This window comes from Squalius cephalus, assembly GCF_949319135.1.
Source record: "Squalius cephalus genome assembly, chromosome: 8".
In the NCBI taxonomy this organism is placed as follows: Eukaryota; Metazoa; Chordata; class Actinopteri; order Cypriniformes; family Leuciscidae; genus Squalius; species Squalius cephalus.
Window position 1 is genome coordinate 10,617,682 of NC_137129.1, and position 17,829 is coordinate 10,635,510.

Below are 17,829 nucleotides of genomic sequence, written 5' to 3' on the forward strand. Positions count from 1 at the left end.
TTCCCTTTGCACTGTGAAACTAATATAACTTTTTTTTTTCTCTTTTTTTTTTTTTTCTTTTTAATGAATTTAGAGACTCAACTTCTCAGAGAATATGATTACAATAACTGTTGACTGTTAGGGCTAAAACTCTCTCCATGAAGCATCTCCAAATCCATCCCCTCCACCGCTACTGCAGTCGTCAAAGCAGCACTTTTAAACCAATTATTCAGCTTCAACAATACATTTCAAGACAATTACTGTCAGACTGTTCCTGTTATATGCATAATTCGAGGTTCTCAAATTTTGAGGACTTTGATACTGCAGTTTTCACATTTTGATTTTTATCCACTGGCACTCTGATACTCTGAATATTGTTTTTAAATATGAATGACAATAGTTGATACCATTACCAGTGAAATTTAGTCTGAAGTCGTAATCAGTGTTGGGTAAGTTACTCTAAAACTTAATTAATTGCTAGCTACTAATTACTTATTCAACAGTGTAATTAGACTACTGTACTAATTACTCTCTCTAAAAGGTATTATATTACTTATACTAATTACTTTCTAAATCCCATCTCTTGATCACTTGACCAATTCAAGGATAGGCATGAAATTGCTCTTAATTCTCTCAAGGAAAAATTTTCTCAAGGAAAACAAATAATAATATGAAATTGCTTAAATTATTCTTGAACTGACCAAAGTATTTAAAGGAATAGTTCACCCAAAAATTTTAATTATTTGATAATTTACCCTCGAGCCATCCTAGGTGTATATGATTTTATGTGTATATGAGTTGCATTAATTAATATCCTGACTCTTCCCAGCTTTGTAATGGCTTTGAATAGTGTCCGAGTTTTTGAAGCGCATCCATCCATCATAAAAGTAATCCATACGACTCCAGTGGGTTAATAAATGCCTTCTGAAGCGAAGCGATGGGTCCAAATTATCCATATTGAAAACTTTACAAACTACTGGCTTCCGGCAACGGTCGTACGAGAGGGTCGAGTTCTGCAAAAGAGTGACCTTTGACCCGACGTATGAATCCACCGACATTTTTCTTGAAAACTTCTCATTTTAGACTTCTAATTCATGACCGGAGTTTTTTCCCCTCTATCCTCTGCGCTTCCACGATCACCAATTCTCACCTAAGATTACGCTACACCTGCGTCCTACATCACACGTCGGGTCAAAGGTCACCTGTAGCTTTCAATTATCTAAGTGAATCAATCCACTTCAAGTTGTCACGTAATTATTCAAGTAAACAATCAGTAAAATGGAACAAAGAAATACATTTTTCTCTTTTTCTTGACAGATTGTAGTTTAATTAATGACATAATAGACAGGAGCAGGTTTATTAAGCTGTTTTTAATTCGATTTTTTATTATTATTTATAATTTTTATACTTTTTTTATTTTTATTTTAGCATTGACTTGGTGCCAAAGTACTTTTGACGTTATAAAACAATGCTTAGCAAACAGTACTGCAATACGAGCGAAATAATTTGATCCCAAGCTCTTCTGAAGAGCTGCTATAGCTGATCTTCACATCTTGTGGTCGGAGAAGCATGTGGAGAACGGCTCAGATCCTTTTTTTCTCTTTGTGGCTGTGACAACAGGTAAAGTCTCCCCACGACGCCTCCTTCAAGAAACATGTGGGTCGTGTTGTGTTTTTCTTCCCAGTCTCCTCTGAAAGCCTGTGTGCTGGAGTAAACAATAAGGCGGTCACGTGAGGGGCAGCAGCAGCGGGTCTGCAGCATCTGTGGGAGCGACTGCGCTCCTCTTACGGGCGCTGAACTTTGCTCTGTTTGGAAGAGCGGCGATCGGCCCTGCCAAACCCGAGAGGCTGCTCCTCCTCTCTGCGCTCGGGGGCTTGTGCGCGTTTTGAAGTCTCTTGTGTAACTCGAGGAACTGTGAAAGCGAGGGGGTAGAGCTTTGGCACTACCTCACAGCACATAGTGACAAGAAACACTGCACAAATGACTCGGCCAACCCCCCCCCCCCCCCCCTTTTCATTCTTTGTCTCAGTCGTTCTTTACACATACATTGTTGCTTGCTGCTTCACAGCTGTCTGCCTATTAGGGATCTGCAAAACAACATATTAAAAATCAACTTGTCGTGGAGTTGTGTAATTCGTGTGTGTGTGCGTGTATAGTTGCTTTTTGGTTGTCAGCTAAAAAATATATACTCAAAAAAATAAATAATAATGTCTGTACAATGCCTTTCTAAAATTTTCTTAAAAGTTTATTTTATTTTGAAATAATAAAATAATAATTATTAAATAAAAAGAATAAAAACAGTTTGAAACATTTTAAAAAAGAAATTATATAATAGTTGTTTTTTTGGTTATCAGCACAATATGTAATTAAATATATAATAATATATACTGTATAATGCCTTTCTAAAAAGACATTTTAAATACAAATGTATCTTATTTCTAATTAATAAAATAATAATAATACAAATTTAAAAAATTGTGTTAGTAGTCATGAAACATTTTTTTTATTATGTAGTAGTTTTTTGGTTATCAGCACAATATGCAATCTATAATATTATATACTATACAGTTGTTTTCTAAAAAGACAAGTTGATTTTATTTCTAATTAATAAAATAATAAAATAAATAAAAATTGTGTTAGTAGTGAAGAAACAGCAATATTTCATTTATAATGCTTTTTTTTTTTATAATTGGAACATATTTTCATGGAGATGTCATTATTGTTAGTTTTGTAACAAAAGTTCAGCACTATTTTACATTTGAGTGGGAAGTTTTTATTCTTATAATTGATTTTGAAAAATATATATATATTTTTAAATCTATCATCTGATAATTGGTTAGATATTGGTATTGGCAAAATCTACTATTGGTCGATCTAGCCTGAATGTTAACTCAGTAATCATTCAGAAAACCCAATCTCTAGTTGGCTGAACTATTTCTTTAAAGTGCTGCAGCTACAAAAAAAAATGTCATGGAAAATGAAACGGGATAAACTAGTTGACCAGTCTTGTTGTATTTTCCAGATTTACGCTGCACTGGCGTGAAAATCCCCCGTAATGTGATTCACCGCTGATAAAATGAGGCTGAACCCCTCTTGAGACCCCTGTGGCTAACTTAACCCCCCTTTCAGCAGCTTGTTGCCATTCCCGGCGAGGGTAGAGCGCTACGTGACGGTCATAAATACAGCAGTGGCCCTCCCACAGCCACTTAAAAACAACCAGCGCTCTGTCCCGTTTCTCCCTCTTTCCTTCCTTCACTCTCAGGTGCTGAGTGGCAGAGACCCCTCTCCATCTCACTATCACTATCTTTCTCTCTTACCTTCTCTTTTCTGTTTGTACCCTGGCTCTCTCGCTCCCTTGCTCTCCCCCTTTGTCTCTGTGGCTGGTGTTTTTCTGCGGCGTAAGAGAGCTGCTCGTCCACCACTGTGCAGGGGATTGAGCTACGCCTTCTCTGGCTTTCACATTTACATAAGGAACAGTAGCCTGGCGCCAGCTCTACCTTAAACAGGGCATCTGCTGCTGTTTACCAAGTGTGCGTGCACAGAATCAACATGCCTCGACGGAAACAAAGGAAAATTAGTTTACATGCTGTTACAGTATAACTTGTTTACTGTTTACATGCTGTTACAGTATAACTTGTTTACTGTTTTGGAGACGCACATATTTCAATTATGTGCTAAATCACAATGTGACTGCATATGCATAAAAAAAATAAAAAAATAAATAAATTTATATATATATAAATGAAGAAGGTGTTCCTGTGCAGTTGCTAAGGTCTTCTGAATGTTTTTAGGGATGCAATATATTTTGGACACTTATCAGATGTTGGCTGAGAGTAGATAGTAATTGTGTATACTCATTTCTCTTTATTTTTTTTCCAACATCTAACACTCACTTACTGTAAACTCAAAAAATTTAACAACACTGTTATATGGAATCTTTAAAAAAGTGCTCCCTTAATGCCTGAAGCTGTCAATCACTTCAGTTGCATCGCGCAAAAGCATTTGACGTTCTTTAGACTACGGAGCGTGAACACAAATAAGTGTTTTAAGTTTCTTAAAAGCATCGAAGCACAGATTGAGAGCCTGTTGTTCACACAGCATACGTTGTTGCAGTTAAAAAACGTGACAAATGTCAGTGGGGGGAAAAACGCAGGCTTTTGAGATGAGACTTTTTAATTTGATTGCCACGTTTTTAGAATGACTTGTCCTGCACTGGTCAAACACGTCTAGTGCATTTACATAGAAAAACAATGGAAAAGTAGCGCAATGGAATGCCAAAATGCGTTCTGTGTGAACCGGCCCAGACGGTCTGCAAAATATGCCGTTAATCGGTTCCAACCAAGGCGGGAAACGCAACAAACCTTTTCCATCACCTGAAAAGGCACCGTAAGTATACTTGTAAAACCAGTATAGTTAATATTTTTCTTTTTTTGATCTAACAGTGCAAGCTTTTTTTGTATAGGGTTATACCTCTTCAAATATTTGAGATGGTTGCTGCCACTATTTTACAAGGCAACCTAACTTCTGTTGTTTTAAGGCAGAAAAAGCATGTTTGCACAGTTAAAGGTTTATGTTATGATGTTATTCTATTTTTGTTAATAAACTATAATCTATAATTATTGAACTCTAATTATTGAACCCTCTGGTTTTTCCAGGCTTCAGTCATTGTCAGGATACTCTTCAAGCTAACAGAATTATCAAATTATAAATCGAGAAAGAATATCAAGATCATACTTTTTTGCCATATCGCCCAACATTATTTTATTGGATAAAGCACTTTGGTCTAAAGGTGCTATAGAAATTCCTGTGATTTGAAGGATTTCTTTTATTTTTATTTAGTTTTATATTTCGTTTTTAGGCAAAACGGAATAGAATTTTAATACCAGCCAATTATTGGTTATTGGATGAAAATTTTGACTATTCTGGTCTCTATATATTGGTGTTTTTTTTTTTGTTTTTTTTTTGAGTAATTAATAAAGCTGAAAAATAAATAAATGCATAAAATATAAATATTAGATGGACATTTTTTTTTTAGAAATGTTGCCTTGGCAACTAACTGAAATAAATAAGTCTAAGTTGAAATACTAAAATGACTAAAACTTAAATAAAATAAAGCTAAATAGAAATACAGTGAAATACAGAAAGATCAGTTGTTTAATCGGTTCAAAGGAGTCATTAGTTCGCGAATTGGACGTGTCATGCACGTTGTGTGATTATCCCAGCAGTTAGGAGGACATGGACATCCAAGATTTGTGTCAACACAGAAAACATTTCATCACTGGATAGTTTTTTTCGTTTAATTAACGTGTTGTTTTATGTCAGCTGAATGTTCGGAACGCTTTTCAGAGAAGATAAGGCAACTTATTTAGCACAATTCACACCCAGCGGTAATTCAGGAAAAAAAAAAAATCCGAATGCTCCATGGAAACTCTTCCGACCTTTTACCACAGTGTCGATTCATTTTGATTAATATGCGCGCGGGAGAGAGAGCAAGACAGCGCTTAGTTTGGAGACGGTGAAGTCTTGTTTACACTTTCGCTTGGCTCCGAAGATAGAGAGCGCGCGCGCGCGACCGGGTCTCTCTCTCTGCTCATTCTTTCAGTTAAACATGCCCCCTGTCACAAGCGCAGCAGTTCATCTACATTACTCACCGATCAAATAAGACTTTGGCGGGCGCTAAAACAAGTTCAATGCAGGAAAATTCATGCGTGAATTTAACTGAGTAGTACATGACCATGCACTCGCACAAATGCGACCACATCAAATTTTAACTCGCACATTCTCAAAAAATGGTCGCAGTTTGGAACCCTGCATTCACCACTTTATATACTTTAAAGGAATAGTTCACTTCAAAATGACTATTCTGTCCTCATTTACTCACCCTCAAGTTGTTTCAAACCTGTATGTCTTTTTTTTTTTGCTGAAAACAAAGGACGATATTTTGAAGAATATCGGTAACCAAACATTTAATGGACCCCATTGACTTCCATAGTATTTTTTTCCTACTATGGAAGTCAATGGGGTCCAATCCTATCTGGTTACCGAAATTCTTCAAAATATCATCTTTTTTTTGTTTGTTTTTTTCAGCGCAAGAAAGAAATTCATACAGGTTTGAACTTGAGGGTGAGTAAATGATGACCTTTAAGCATGCCTTTCTATTGAATATGTTGTTTGTGTATTGCTGTTCTACAGCTTGTCCTGCTCTATCTATGCGTAATGCTGATAAACAGATCACTCATTAATGGAAGCAGTGTTCCTTTGAGCTTCTTACCACAGTCAACTTCTCACTCTTAACCATTTGCACAAAAATGCACATCTGGCATTTTTATTACACCCTTTAGGCGGCTCCGTCGAGGAATTAAAGCGGTGGAAACCACAACAAATCCCCTAATAAGTGTCCATAACACGCTCGCAAGTGACAGGGTCTTTGTCCTGGCCTGAGGCAGTTAGGACATGATGTTCAGGGGAAGACGTCTACCCCCACCACACATGCGCTCGCTTACCCATCAGCCCCATCTCATGAAGTATGGAGTTTTATGAGGCACTCCAATACCCCTCACATTGTGTAATTGGGATCTCTGTCGTAGTAATGGCTCCCTGGGGAAGATGGGTGATGAGGGTGATGCTGGCGGGGGGATGGAGGGGTGGTCACGTGCCGGCGTGAGGGATTGTGGGCATGAGAATCTACGAGAGAAAGGGACACTTTGGCTTTGACATTGAAGCATAGACTTTAAAAGATGCATCATTACCCACAAATCAAAGTTTTGTAGGCAGTCTGCTTCCGTTCTGTTGTTTATCTAATGTGGAGGGAACAAGGAATGTCTCTCGCGGGACGAAGCACAGGTGCTTTGTGGACTTGCACTCAATAAGAATCACATTGTCAATAGTGAATTCCAGTGTGACATTTGTACTATTGACCTCAGCTTTGTGCGTATCACTATTGTTACCACAGACAGCTGCCTTCCTCTAGGGAAGTTCCTACTTATGAGTTTAGAAGCTGTTCAGAAGATATGTTAGATATAAGTGATTTTGGTCATAACACAATTAGACATTTTAGGCAATATAGATATATTTCTTTTTGATATTTCATATCGTGATATGTTTTGTTTTTTTGTTTTTTTTGCTGGTCAGTAGATCTTAGTTTAACTTGCCCTGACAACATTTTCACTGGCCCCACCACAAAAGAATGATCCATATTTATTTTTAGCTGCACTGCCATTCAAAAGTTTGGGGTCAGTAAGATTTTTTTTTTAAATAAATATTTTTTTATTTTATAAAATGGATAGTTCCAGTCCCTTAGCTGTTATAAATTCACTGTAAACCACAGCTTCTTTAGGCTTATTGCTTTAATTTAGCAAGGATGTTTTAAATTGATTAAAAGTGACAGTAAAGACAAATATTATAATACAAAATATTTATTTCAAATAAATGCTGTTCTTTTAAATTCTCATCAAAGAATCCTGCAAAAATAAATCAGTTTCCACAAAAATAAAGCAGTTTTAAAAATATGAACTGTCTTTAATATTGATAATATTAATCAGAAATGTTTCTTGAGCAGAAAATCAGCATATTAGAATGATTTCTGAAGGATCATGTGACACTGAAGACTGGAGTAATGATGCTCAAAATTCGGATTTGCCATCACAGGAATAATTAACATTTGAAAATATTTTTGATCAAATAAATGGAGCCTTTATAAGCATTTCTTTCAAACACATAAAAAAAACTTACCTCAAACTTTTGAACTCTAGTATTTTTATATTAGCTGTATAAATACTTATTTTATTTATTACTTACGCTTACTTTTTCTTTTTTACAACATTTGTTTTCTTCATTTTTTTCTTCACAAAAATAACTTTATAACTCGTACATTTATAAACAGTCTTTTGCTGGAAACCGTTGACATGCGATGCAAATCTTTGCTGATTGGTTTGTAGTTTTTAACACCTGATGCATCTGACACTATAACAAGTACATTTCTTCAAAACCTTATCTTTGTTAGCCAGCTAGAGAAGGTTATCTTAGTGGAAAATCAGCAGAATTTGCACTAAAGTGCTGTAACTGTTTAGTGAATTTGGCCCTTACAGTTATTATGTCTTATTATGTCATTATGGCTCGCTCACTGGGAGAATTAAGGCACGATTTTCTGTAAATCTGCTTTGAAATAATACTGTATGCATTGTGAATGGTGCTATACATAACAAATGAAATGTATTTATTATTAAGAATTCCAGTTAGCACTCCATAATGATTCAGAAAGTAACCTTAAAGGGAAAGTTCACCCAAAAATACAAATTCTGTCATTTACTCGACCTCATGTCAGTCCAAACCACTATGACTTTTCTTTCTTGAAGAACAAAGAGAGATATTTTGAAGAATGTTTCATCTGTTTAAAACAACATTAAACCCCTTTGACTTTCAATGAAGGAAAAAAAAAAAGACATGGTGAGTAAATGAAAGAATTTTCATTTTTGGTTTAACCCTATAAAGAAAACCAGCTGGTTGATATGACATTGAAGTGTCCCATCTCATAAATTTGATCATTCCGACGTGACTTGAAGACAACATGTGAATCTGGCAGGTAGCCAGCAGGAACACACTGGCATTGATGTGAGTTCAGTATTCAGGGAATAGAACAGGACCAAGTGTGATCAGCAGTCATTGTTGCTGCTGTAGACTCTTTTTTACGTGGTTGCCTCTTCCTTTCACTATCACCTCGCTCTTTTTCCTGACAAAAGGGGCAGCTAAATGAATGGCTTGCAGCAGCAACAAGCTCTGTATTCCCATCGCTCATTACGTCAGACAGAAACATCAATTCTCCGAGTCCATCAAAGCAGTTGCTATGCCCGCTGAACGGGCGGCTCTTAAACATCCCAGCGCTGGCTTTGTGAATGCAGTTCAGGTGCTCTATCATGGAGCATCTCTGGGGGAGGTGACGCAAAGTCTACGGTTTGTCTTTTGCCGGTTCCTTTTGTGGGTCATATCTTTGTGTGAACTATACTGTGGGATGTAGACTGAAATGTAGGGCGCCGATGCCACGTTTCATTGATGCACACCACCATATTTCACATTCATGTCTCCTGAGGAGGGACAATGTTTGAGGTTTGAAGTATATAGGTTAATATTCATCACTGATTCCCAACCTGGTTCCAGTGGGTACTTGGAACGATTTAGCTTTTGTTTTGTTTAACCTATAAAACAGGAAAATTATTTGATTAAAGCAAGTAATCGTGATCATATTTTTCAGTATTACATTTATTTAGTTGTTTAAGTGACTTTAATATTGCCTGATGCGATCTCCTAATCACCATTATTTGATCTAATCACTTTTATAATTTCATGGTTAATGTGTGAACTCCTCTGGTGTGTGCAGTGGATCGACACTCATGTCAAAGTTTTAGCTTTATTGTACTATATTTATATTTATATATCTATATAAATATATATGCATTTTTTTGGCAAAATAGCAAATATTTTTGGCCATTACAGGCCATTACATCTTTAAATGCCATATGAATTTAGCATTTTTACCATATTAGCATTTTTGTAAATATTTTTGGACATCATCTTTTAAATGATGTATGAAAATTGATTTATGACAAATGGCTTTGTTGTGATTTATGATTGATTTATGACAAATGGTGTTGTTGTTTTAATTATTTGTTGATAATATTCTAAAGTTCATAATAAAAACAATAGTAATATTAACAGCATAATAGCAGATATTTATCATATTTATAATGAAACAAAAATAATTTTGAATATTTTCATATTTCAAATATAATTCATGTCATTCTACTTCTGTGCAATATTTGTTTACAAAGGAAATAAAACATTATTGGATTGAATTCCAGGTCTAAAGTGAACAAAACAGGCAATTACATCATTCATAAAAATTATTTAAATGACATTTTATCATCAGTCAAAGTTTCATGATTGTGACAGCCATAACTAATGATAATGCAAAATGATATTTAGTAAAAACTAATATAAACAGTTCAGAACAAAGATGTTCACCTGCAACGGCAGCCTGTATGGCATTTTTCTTCGACATGCTTGTCATATCAAGCATACTTGTCATATTTTTTACCCAATAGCATGAATGACTGGGATTTTTTTTTCTTTCATGTTGTAGGCTCTTTTACATTAACACTGTGTGATGGGGTCAGATACAGGCTTGTTTTCTCTTTTCCTTCACGAGGTCGATGTTAACCCTTAATACCGCAGCTCTTACACTAACCATGTTTAGTAGGAATGTGGAAACCTCCCTCTTTGTGAGTGTGTTTACCCTCCTCACATTGAGGAACGCTCATAAACACTGCGGAGAACTGTAAAAACTCGACCCAGCCGTGTGGGGTGGGGCAGGGGTGGCTATAAATGCCGTACGAGTTGCCAGTGTAGCCGAAACGCAGCACTGTATTTTGTCTGTTCTCAGATTAGCAAGTAAACAAGGCTGTCCAGTATTAAGGGAAATCATTGTTCAACTCCAGCTTTGCGTCTGGCCGCGGGCCAGGTTTCACAGGCACAATGTTTATCCATACTACAGGGAGCTGGGCCGTGTGTGTGTGAGGTAAGAGGAGGCTGGCTTTGGGCCGGTGCCAACCACTGTGATTTCTGGACCGCCTTGAGCATCCCTGTGTTGACCGACAGTACCCCCCTCGGGCCCCTGAGACCAGCGCAGCCCACACATTCAGCGTATCCTGTGCGAGCGCTCAGCCTACGGGCGTGAGGAGAGCACTTCTGGAGCCGGGGTGGAGGGGGCGAGATGAAACGAGCGTGGCATTGAGAACAAAGAACGTGCGTGTGTTTGTGCCCTGTGTCAACCACACGCTCGACCTGTAATGAGACAAAGTAATAGATGATTAATGGATTAATCTTTTCTTTAATCAAATTAAAAAAGTGTGTATGTATTTCAGGTTGCCAAGGTTAATGTCTCTCGCTCCCAAGCGCTTTGCAAGTTTCCCTTCCAAAGAGAGAGAAAGGGGGGAGATTTCCAGAACAGTTGGGTGGTAGAGCGTGCAGTAGATTCAATCATTATCAAAACTGGAAACTGTCCTGGACTGGTCCTCTGGGTAGAGCAGACTCAAGAGATTTTCTAAAGTTTCTATTATAGACAGGGTTTTTTTTTAAAAAAATACAGTTTGTTCCTTTTTTGCAGCTTATTCTATCAAAGAGCTGTTAACCTATAGGAGCTGCTTACACGACACCGTTTTAAACTAAAGACATTAAACTTTTTATGCTTTTTGGCCGTTTATTTACATGACAACTAGTGTTGTCACGGTACCAAAATTTCAGTATTCGGTACCAATACCAGTGAAAATCCATGGTTCTCGGTACCAATTCGGTACCAAAGCTTAATTTAGATTAAATTTACATATATTAAAGTGTATATCACGGTTGCAAAGATGGAAACTGTAGTATTAAAAACACTACAATAAGATTCCATTTGTTAGATAACATTAGATAAAATGACCTAACAATTAAAAATAGTTATATACTGTTGCAATTATGTTATGTTTGGGGTTAATTTAAAAATACATTTTTAAAATCAAAAGTTAACATTATTTCTGTTAACATTATTTAATGCACAATGAATGAAGTGAACAAACATGACCAATCAAGTGTTTGTATTAAATAACATTCACAAACATTAATTAATGTTGTAAAAATATATTTTTCACTCAATGTGTTGATGTTAGATAACGCATTAAGTAATGTTAATGAATGGTATCTTATTGTAATGTTACCAAACTATACAGGAGATAAAACGTGTTTTATTTGACTTGACTGTACTTTTATTTAATCCAAAACTGCATTCATATTTTATTTTAAAAGGGCTTTTTAAACCTGCTAAGAGTTATATAGCCAAGAATAAGCCTAGAACTGCTTTTCTGACGGACTGATATTAATGACTTAATGACGGCTTTTTATTTCTCATCTCCATAAATATATCTAGTAGTAAAGCTAATGCAAGGGCCAGAAATCAAATAATTCTTTGCTGATACTTCCTCGTCATCATGGAGAGCGCAGTTCGCACCGCTTTCTCCTTTCCACAAGCGCTTGCTCTCCCGTGGCGTCTGTCGTTGCTATGCAACCATGAACATAGGCGTGCCTGGAAAAACGAGCGCGTCGCTTCTATTATGAGTGCGCTTGCCGCGCTCCTACATTTGAAATAACGAATCTGCACGCGCAAAAAACGCGCTATGTGAACGGCCCCTTATGGCAGCCACCACATCAGCAGCACCGCCGGTCGCCATGTCTCAGCGCTTTTATGAAGACGACGAAACTGCACGCGCTTCGGGCATGCATGCGCATCAAGTACCAGGTTTGAGAAAACCTGGTACCGTGACGTTTAAAAAATGTTTAGTACCGACTTGGTACCGAAGTACCGGGTCTTTTGACAACACTAATGACAACGGTGTTTTGGGTGCCTGAAAACGCAAACTTTTGGGGTTTCAAAGTGCAAGTTTTTGAAAACGGTCTCATTGTAAACAACAAAAACGCGAATCTCTGAAGACATTGACATCATGCACATGCGTATTACGTGCTCAGTCTATAGTGTTTCATCACAATCTAATGGCCTGGCAGCAGAATACAGCGTTTTTATTAGTTTTCGCGGATCCATGTAATTGGGGATCGTTTTGACAATGGTGTCGTCTGTACTCGGAAAACTCAAATGTTCTGTTTAGGAGCGGCGTATCGGTAACATAAATCCAGTGATTATTTACTTTTTTGTGTACTAATGCATCCAGAGGTCCATGGATGTTTCATGTAAAGCTGAGACTTTGCTTTGTTAGGGTCTGGACCATACCAGCTGATAATTTAGAGATTTGACATTACTTCCAGTGTCATTCCAGGTCAAATCAACCAAATTTCAGAAACTACCCCAGCACAAATTTTTTATTTGAACTGCCATACAATATATACAGTACAGTCATACCAACCAACCAGAGCTGCACTGTAATGTTATTGCACAGGAAATTGATAGATATCAGCCCATATATGCCTCCGCCATTTTATCTTTTAAAGGTATGTGATGTTGATTGGATCTGCACACGGCCGTGGAAAACCGCGGAAGGCTCGGTCCATGACCGTATCTGATTAGTATCTGACAGTCAGAGGTCACAGTCACAATGCTACATGTTTATAGCAGGTTAAAGTTTTATAATGCTTCAATGTCTCTCATGCATATTTGTCCCATGTCGTATGCAGATTTTTATGTGGATGGCAGTGATAACAGAACATTGGAGCTCATGCCAGGAGGCTTGAGGTGTCTGATTTATTACCCGTTATTTAGAAGGGAATGAGCGTCATACACTAGTGACTGTAATAAACGATGGACGGCCCAGCTCGAACTACTTCAAAGGCACCTCTTTGCTCCCTCCTGTTCTAGCTCAAAACCGAACAGGAAGGGGATGGCTGCAGGGGAGGAGCTAAGTGCTCTGGTTTTTCGGGGGAATTCCCCTGATTTCCCCAGTGCTATTTCAGTGTTATCAGTGTCTGCTGACACTGAAGTGCTCTCTGAATTCTGAATGGAGTGCAATTTGTTTTTGATCGTTTTGGTATGTTGAAGTAGCACTGTTATTTTGTTGCAAGGAAGAATGGCTTGAATGAGTCCACAGTGATTAAATGCAGGAAGACTGATATTGGCTTAGCAAAATGACTATAATCCAATCAGTTTATTATATCCTCCTAAAGCACCGTTATTTTTGAAATCTTTCCAGTTTTCCGCCACTGTGGGCACAGGCCTCCTCAATGGACTAATTAAACACAAAGGTCCAGATGTCTGAAGGTACGTAGGATAGCCTTTCTCTAGCCACCCGCTCTATCATTTGTCTTACGAGTTTGGACGGCTACAAAAGTTGGCACATCTGTCCATTGAATCGCAACAGATGTCTGTGGACTGCCTCCCCCTCCTGGCTGGCGGCCATCTCACGCATTTACCCCCATGACCAAAAAAAAACCCCATTGACGTTTGTCTTCCTGCAAATGAGGGAAGCCACTGGAAGAATTACCGCGTATTAATGACTCTTAAATCTGGGTAATTCATACCCAAGCTCATATCTACAACATGGTCATTAATTTATATCTGCCTGATTGGAAATGAGCAGAGAGAGCATGATCATATTGTCCCAATCCCATTGAGAAAACCAAAGACGTCAAAGTAAGCCAGTGAGAGTAAGCCAACATCAGATACAGCGCAGGCTCAGTTCACAGCCCAGCGTCTGTTTGTCTGTTCTTTTTCTCTATTTGAGAACAGTAACTCCCATAATGTGTTTTTCCAGCTTCATGGTTGAAGATGTTCTAGTGATGATGGGATGGGCAATGATTAGGAATGTGCAAAATTACATCTTTTTTATAATGTACTTGTTGTAAGTCCGGTGTAAATAACTGTGTCGTTCACTCTGCTGTGCATAATAGCACCAAAGTAGAAAATGCAATATATTGACCCGTGCCCTGTTTTCTACCATGCACCGCGCACGTTTGTTATGACGTAAGATGAACACCAGGGTTCGATAGAATCAAGTTGAGTGTGAAAGCAGACCACCGCTGCGGGGGGAGCCGGGAACGATCGTGCTCGGATTTGGACCGCAGCAATGTGAAAGCTCCCTTAGTCCCCCATCATGCGTGTCAGCTGAATGTATTGCTCACCTTCTCTTTTTAATTACTATTCAAAAATGTGTGGCCGGCTTCACTCCCATGGCTTGATAAGGACACTAATGACTCATGTGATTTGGGACTTCAGAGATCATTTTTTGTTCAAGTGTGGCAATATATCACATGCTAATTACACAGGATCTAATGCATTTCTTGAAATTTACAATATTCCATTGGATGAGAGATATTAAAGCTCTTAATTAGCAGTCATCCAGGAGCACCAGCGTGGCATTATCTGGAAAGCTCCATCACTCCCAGTGTGCTCTCCCAAGGTGACCAGGAAGTAGCCGTAATGATGTGGTCCTGGGGAAAGCGGCATCGATGGCAGCCTACCGTGATTTATCCGAAAGCCGTAATGACATCATTCTCGCCGCACGAGAAACATAAATTAGGCCTATCTCTAATGGGGGTCCCAGGCTTCTCTGTTAGACAGAGGTCGGTCTCTCTCTCTCTCTCTCTCTCTCTCTCTCTCTCTCTCTCTCTCTCTCTCTCTCTCTCTCTCTCTCTCTCTCTCCTCTCTCTCTCTCTCTCTCTCTCTCTCTCTCTCTCTCTCTCTCTCCTCTCTCTCTCTCTCTCTCTCTCTCTCTCTCTCTCTCTCTCTCTCTCTCTCTCTCTCTCTCTCTCTCTCTCTCTCTCATATATGAGATTTCATGCTGTGCCTTTGGCAGGGCAGCTCAGGTTTTCCCAAGAGAGAATGTGCTCCTGTGAGCTGACAGATGAGAAGATTTATTACTCCTTCCACACGTCAACGCATTCATTGCCCGTCCTTCAATCACAGGCATGAAATACTCATCTGAGATTTTACAGATGTCCTTTGCTATATAAAAACAAGTGACGTCTTTCACGCAGCCCTTTTTTGTTGTTTAAAGACCCGCAAACGGCGCAAGATCAGCTGGTCCGTTCCCAAAGCAGAAACGGGTTGTGTTGAGATATCATCATTCGCCATCATGCTATCGTAAAGAGACATGTTACACTACACCTGTGAGTGATGAGAGTCATCTGTCAGGACAGATGTTCCTGTTCTGTCCATCATAGGAGCGCTGTGCAGCGCAGCTTTGGAGATCCCAGAACAATGAACGCAGCAGCTGGCGTGGAAGCTCGGAGCAACATGTATGTAATAGCATTTTAGGGAAGTTTGTAATACCTAACCATTAAGGCCCTAATATGCTCAAGGCAAGGTCCTTTTTCTTCACTTTCTTCACTAAAAACAAGTTTGAAATACCTGAGCAGAAAAAGGACAGCAGTGAGAAAACGGCAGTTGTGAAAGCATTCTGATCAAAGCGATGTGGATATGTTTGCACTAGCTCTTCATTTCGGACTCCAGTCAAGTCGAAATGATGTGACATAAGTTTGTTCTTCAATTTCTCTTGGAATATTGTCCCGCTTTTATTGTCCCACTCTCAAGAGTAGGGGTGGGACAAAATATCGATAGGGCGATCTATATCGTTGTCCTTCTCCGTGCGATACGCTGGCGCCAAATATTGATTTTTTTTTTTATTATTAATAAAATAAGGCTCTCTAAATAGATTTCCCTGCTCCAAGCATCGCTACTTCATGGCTCCTCGAGGTGGACCTCAACACATGAATGAGGGAAACGTGAACATAAGTTAACTAGCCTAAAAAAAAAAAGAAGTTTTTAATGGGATGGCGGACAGCAGTGTGAGTAAAATAATAAGATGCCCCAGCCAAAGTCTGGACGCACTTCGGCTTTTATACCATTGATGGGACAAACGTTGTAAATAAACATCTTTGCCGCTCTTCACTGAGCACTTACACAGATACACACGGGAGTGTTTGAAAGCAGGCGTCTATCAGTGGATATATTAGGGATCCGCTGATAGACGCCTGCTTTCAAATGCTCCCGTGTGTATCTGTGTAAGCGCTCGGTGAAGAGCGGCAAAGATGTCTATTTACAACATGTTTTGGAAGCGTTGATCATTGTAGCCAATCAGAGAAAATTTTAAAATACCGAAGTCGGTACCTTTGAAAACAGTATTCCCAGGTTTATTTTAAGGAAGCTGGTAAACACTGAGATGTTCCCAGGTCTAAATAAAAGTCGATAAGCAGTTAAATGTGTCAGTTTACACACAAAGAAAGGTTTAAGCTTTTAAAAAGTATAAGCATAATTTTTTTTATTTACATAAAGTGTTAAATTTAATTTACAGACTGAAAAACTGTTTGTGCTGTTTTCTAAACAGTTTGGACTTGAATAAAGAGAGAGAACCTTTTCACGGGCATTTTGTTTTCATAGTTAGACAGATATCGTGATGTATCATTATAGGATTGTCTAGCAATATATCTATTGTCTAGTAATATTCCCACCCCTACTCAAGAGATGTTGTTGCGAGAGGGAGGGTAAGTTAATGTTTTTGAATAAAGATTACGAGGGCACATTTAAGAAAATAATGATGTGCACAGATAAATCATTTATTATGAACACTGCAATATTCCATAAAAATTAAAATGGTCATTTTTGATTTCATGGTGAGTTTAAGTAATGTTTCTTGCTCTTACAGGAAATCCGAGGAGGAGGTGGACATGGACAAAGTGACGGCTGCCATGGTGTTGACCAGCCTGTCCACTAGTCCGCTGGTGCGGAGCCCTCCTGTAAAAGTTAGCGGTAAGTAACATTAGATCACAACTACACAGTGATCTCAGTCCTCGTGAGGTCATTTTCACACTGCCTGCTGTGCGCTGCAGAAACGACTTGCTTTTCACTCAGCTATTTCCTGTTTTCAATGTAACATGCGCATGAAAAAGTGTCACATGAGATGGAAGTGCATTAGTTCAGCGATCATGAGACTAGCTTTTGCTGTCTTAAAGCTGTCATCTACTAATAACATAAAGAGGCCATATTATACACTTCTGTATGTAGCATTGCAGTTTATTCCCTGAAGTCCTATTTAATGTTAGTAAAGGTGTCTTGCACCAAAACTGTCATAAATGAGTTAAAATTCTATACCCTCTCTGATCTTTCACTTTTAATACTGTACCTTGAAGTGCTCTCTCTCTCTCTCTCTCTCTCTCTCTCTCTCTCTCTCTCTCTCTATGTGTATATATATATATATATATATATATATATATATATATATATATATATATATATATATATATAGACTTAAAAGAGATTAGAAAAAAAAGAGAGAAGCTAACAATATATTTACACAAAGAAAGAAACAAAGTGCCAGAGAA

At 38.2% G+C, this 17,829-nt stretch overlaps 1 protein-coding gene across 4 annotated transcripts in view; it reads left to right on the forward strand.

Annotated features, from left to right (window-relative positions):
* The window catches only part of znf704 (zinc finger protein 704), a 51,562-nt gene that overhangs the window by 19,042 nt on the left and 14,691 nt on the right, over positions 1-17,829 (forward strand). For all 4 annotated transcript variants that reach the window (XM_079878323.1, XM_079878325.1, XM_079878326.1 and 1 more), the window contains exon 3: positions 17,154-17,257. In XM_079878323.1, coding sequence (XP_079734449.1) covers positions 17,154-17,257 — 104 coding nt within the window. The remainder of the gene's footprint in view (positions 1-17,153; positions 17,258-17,829) is intronic.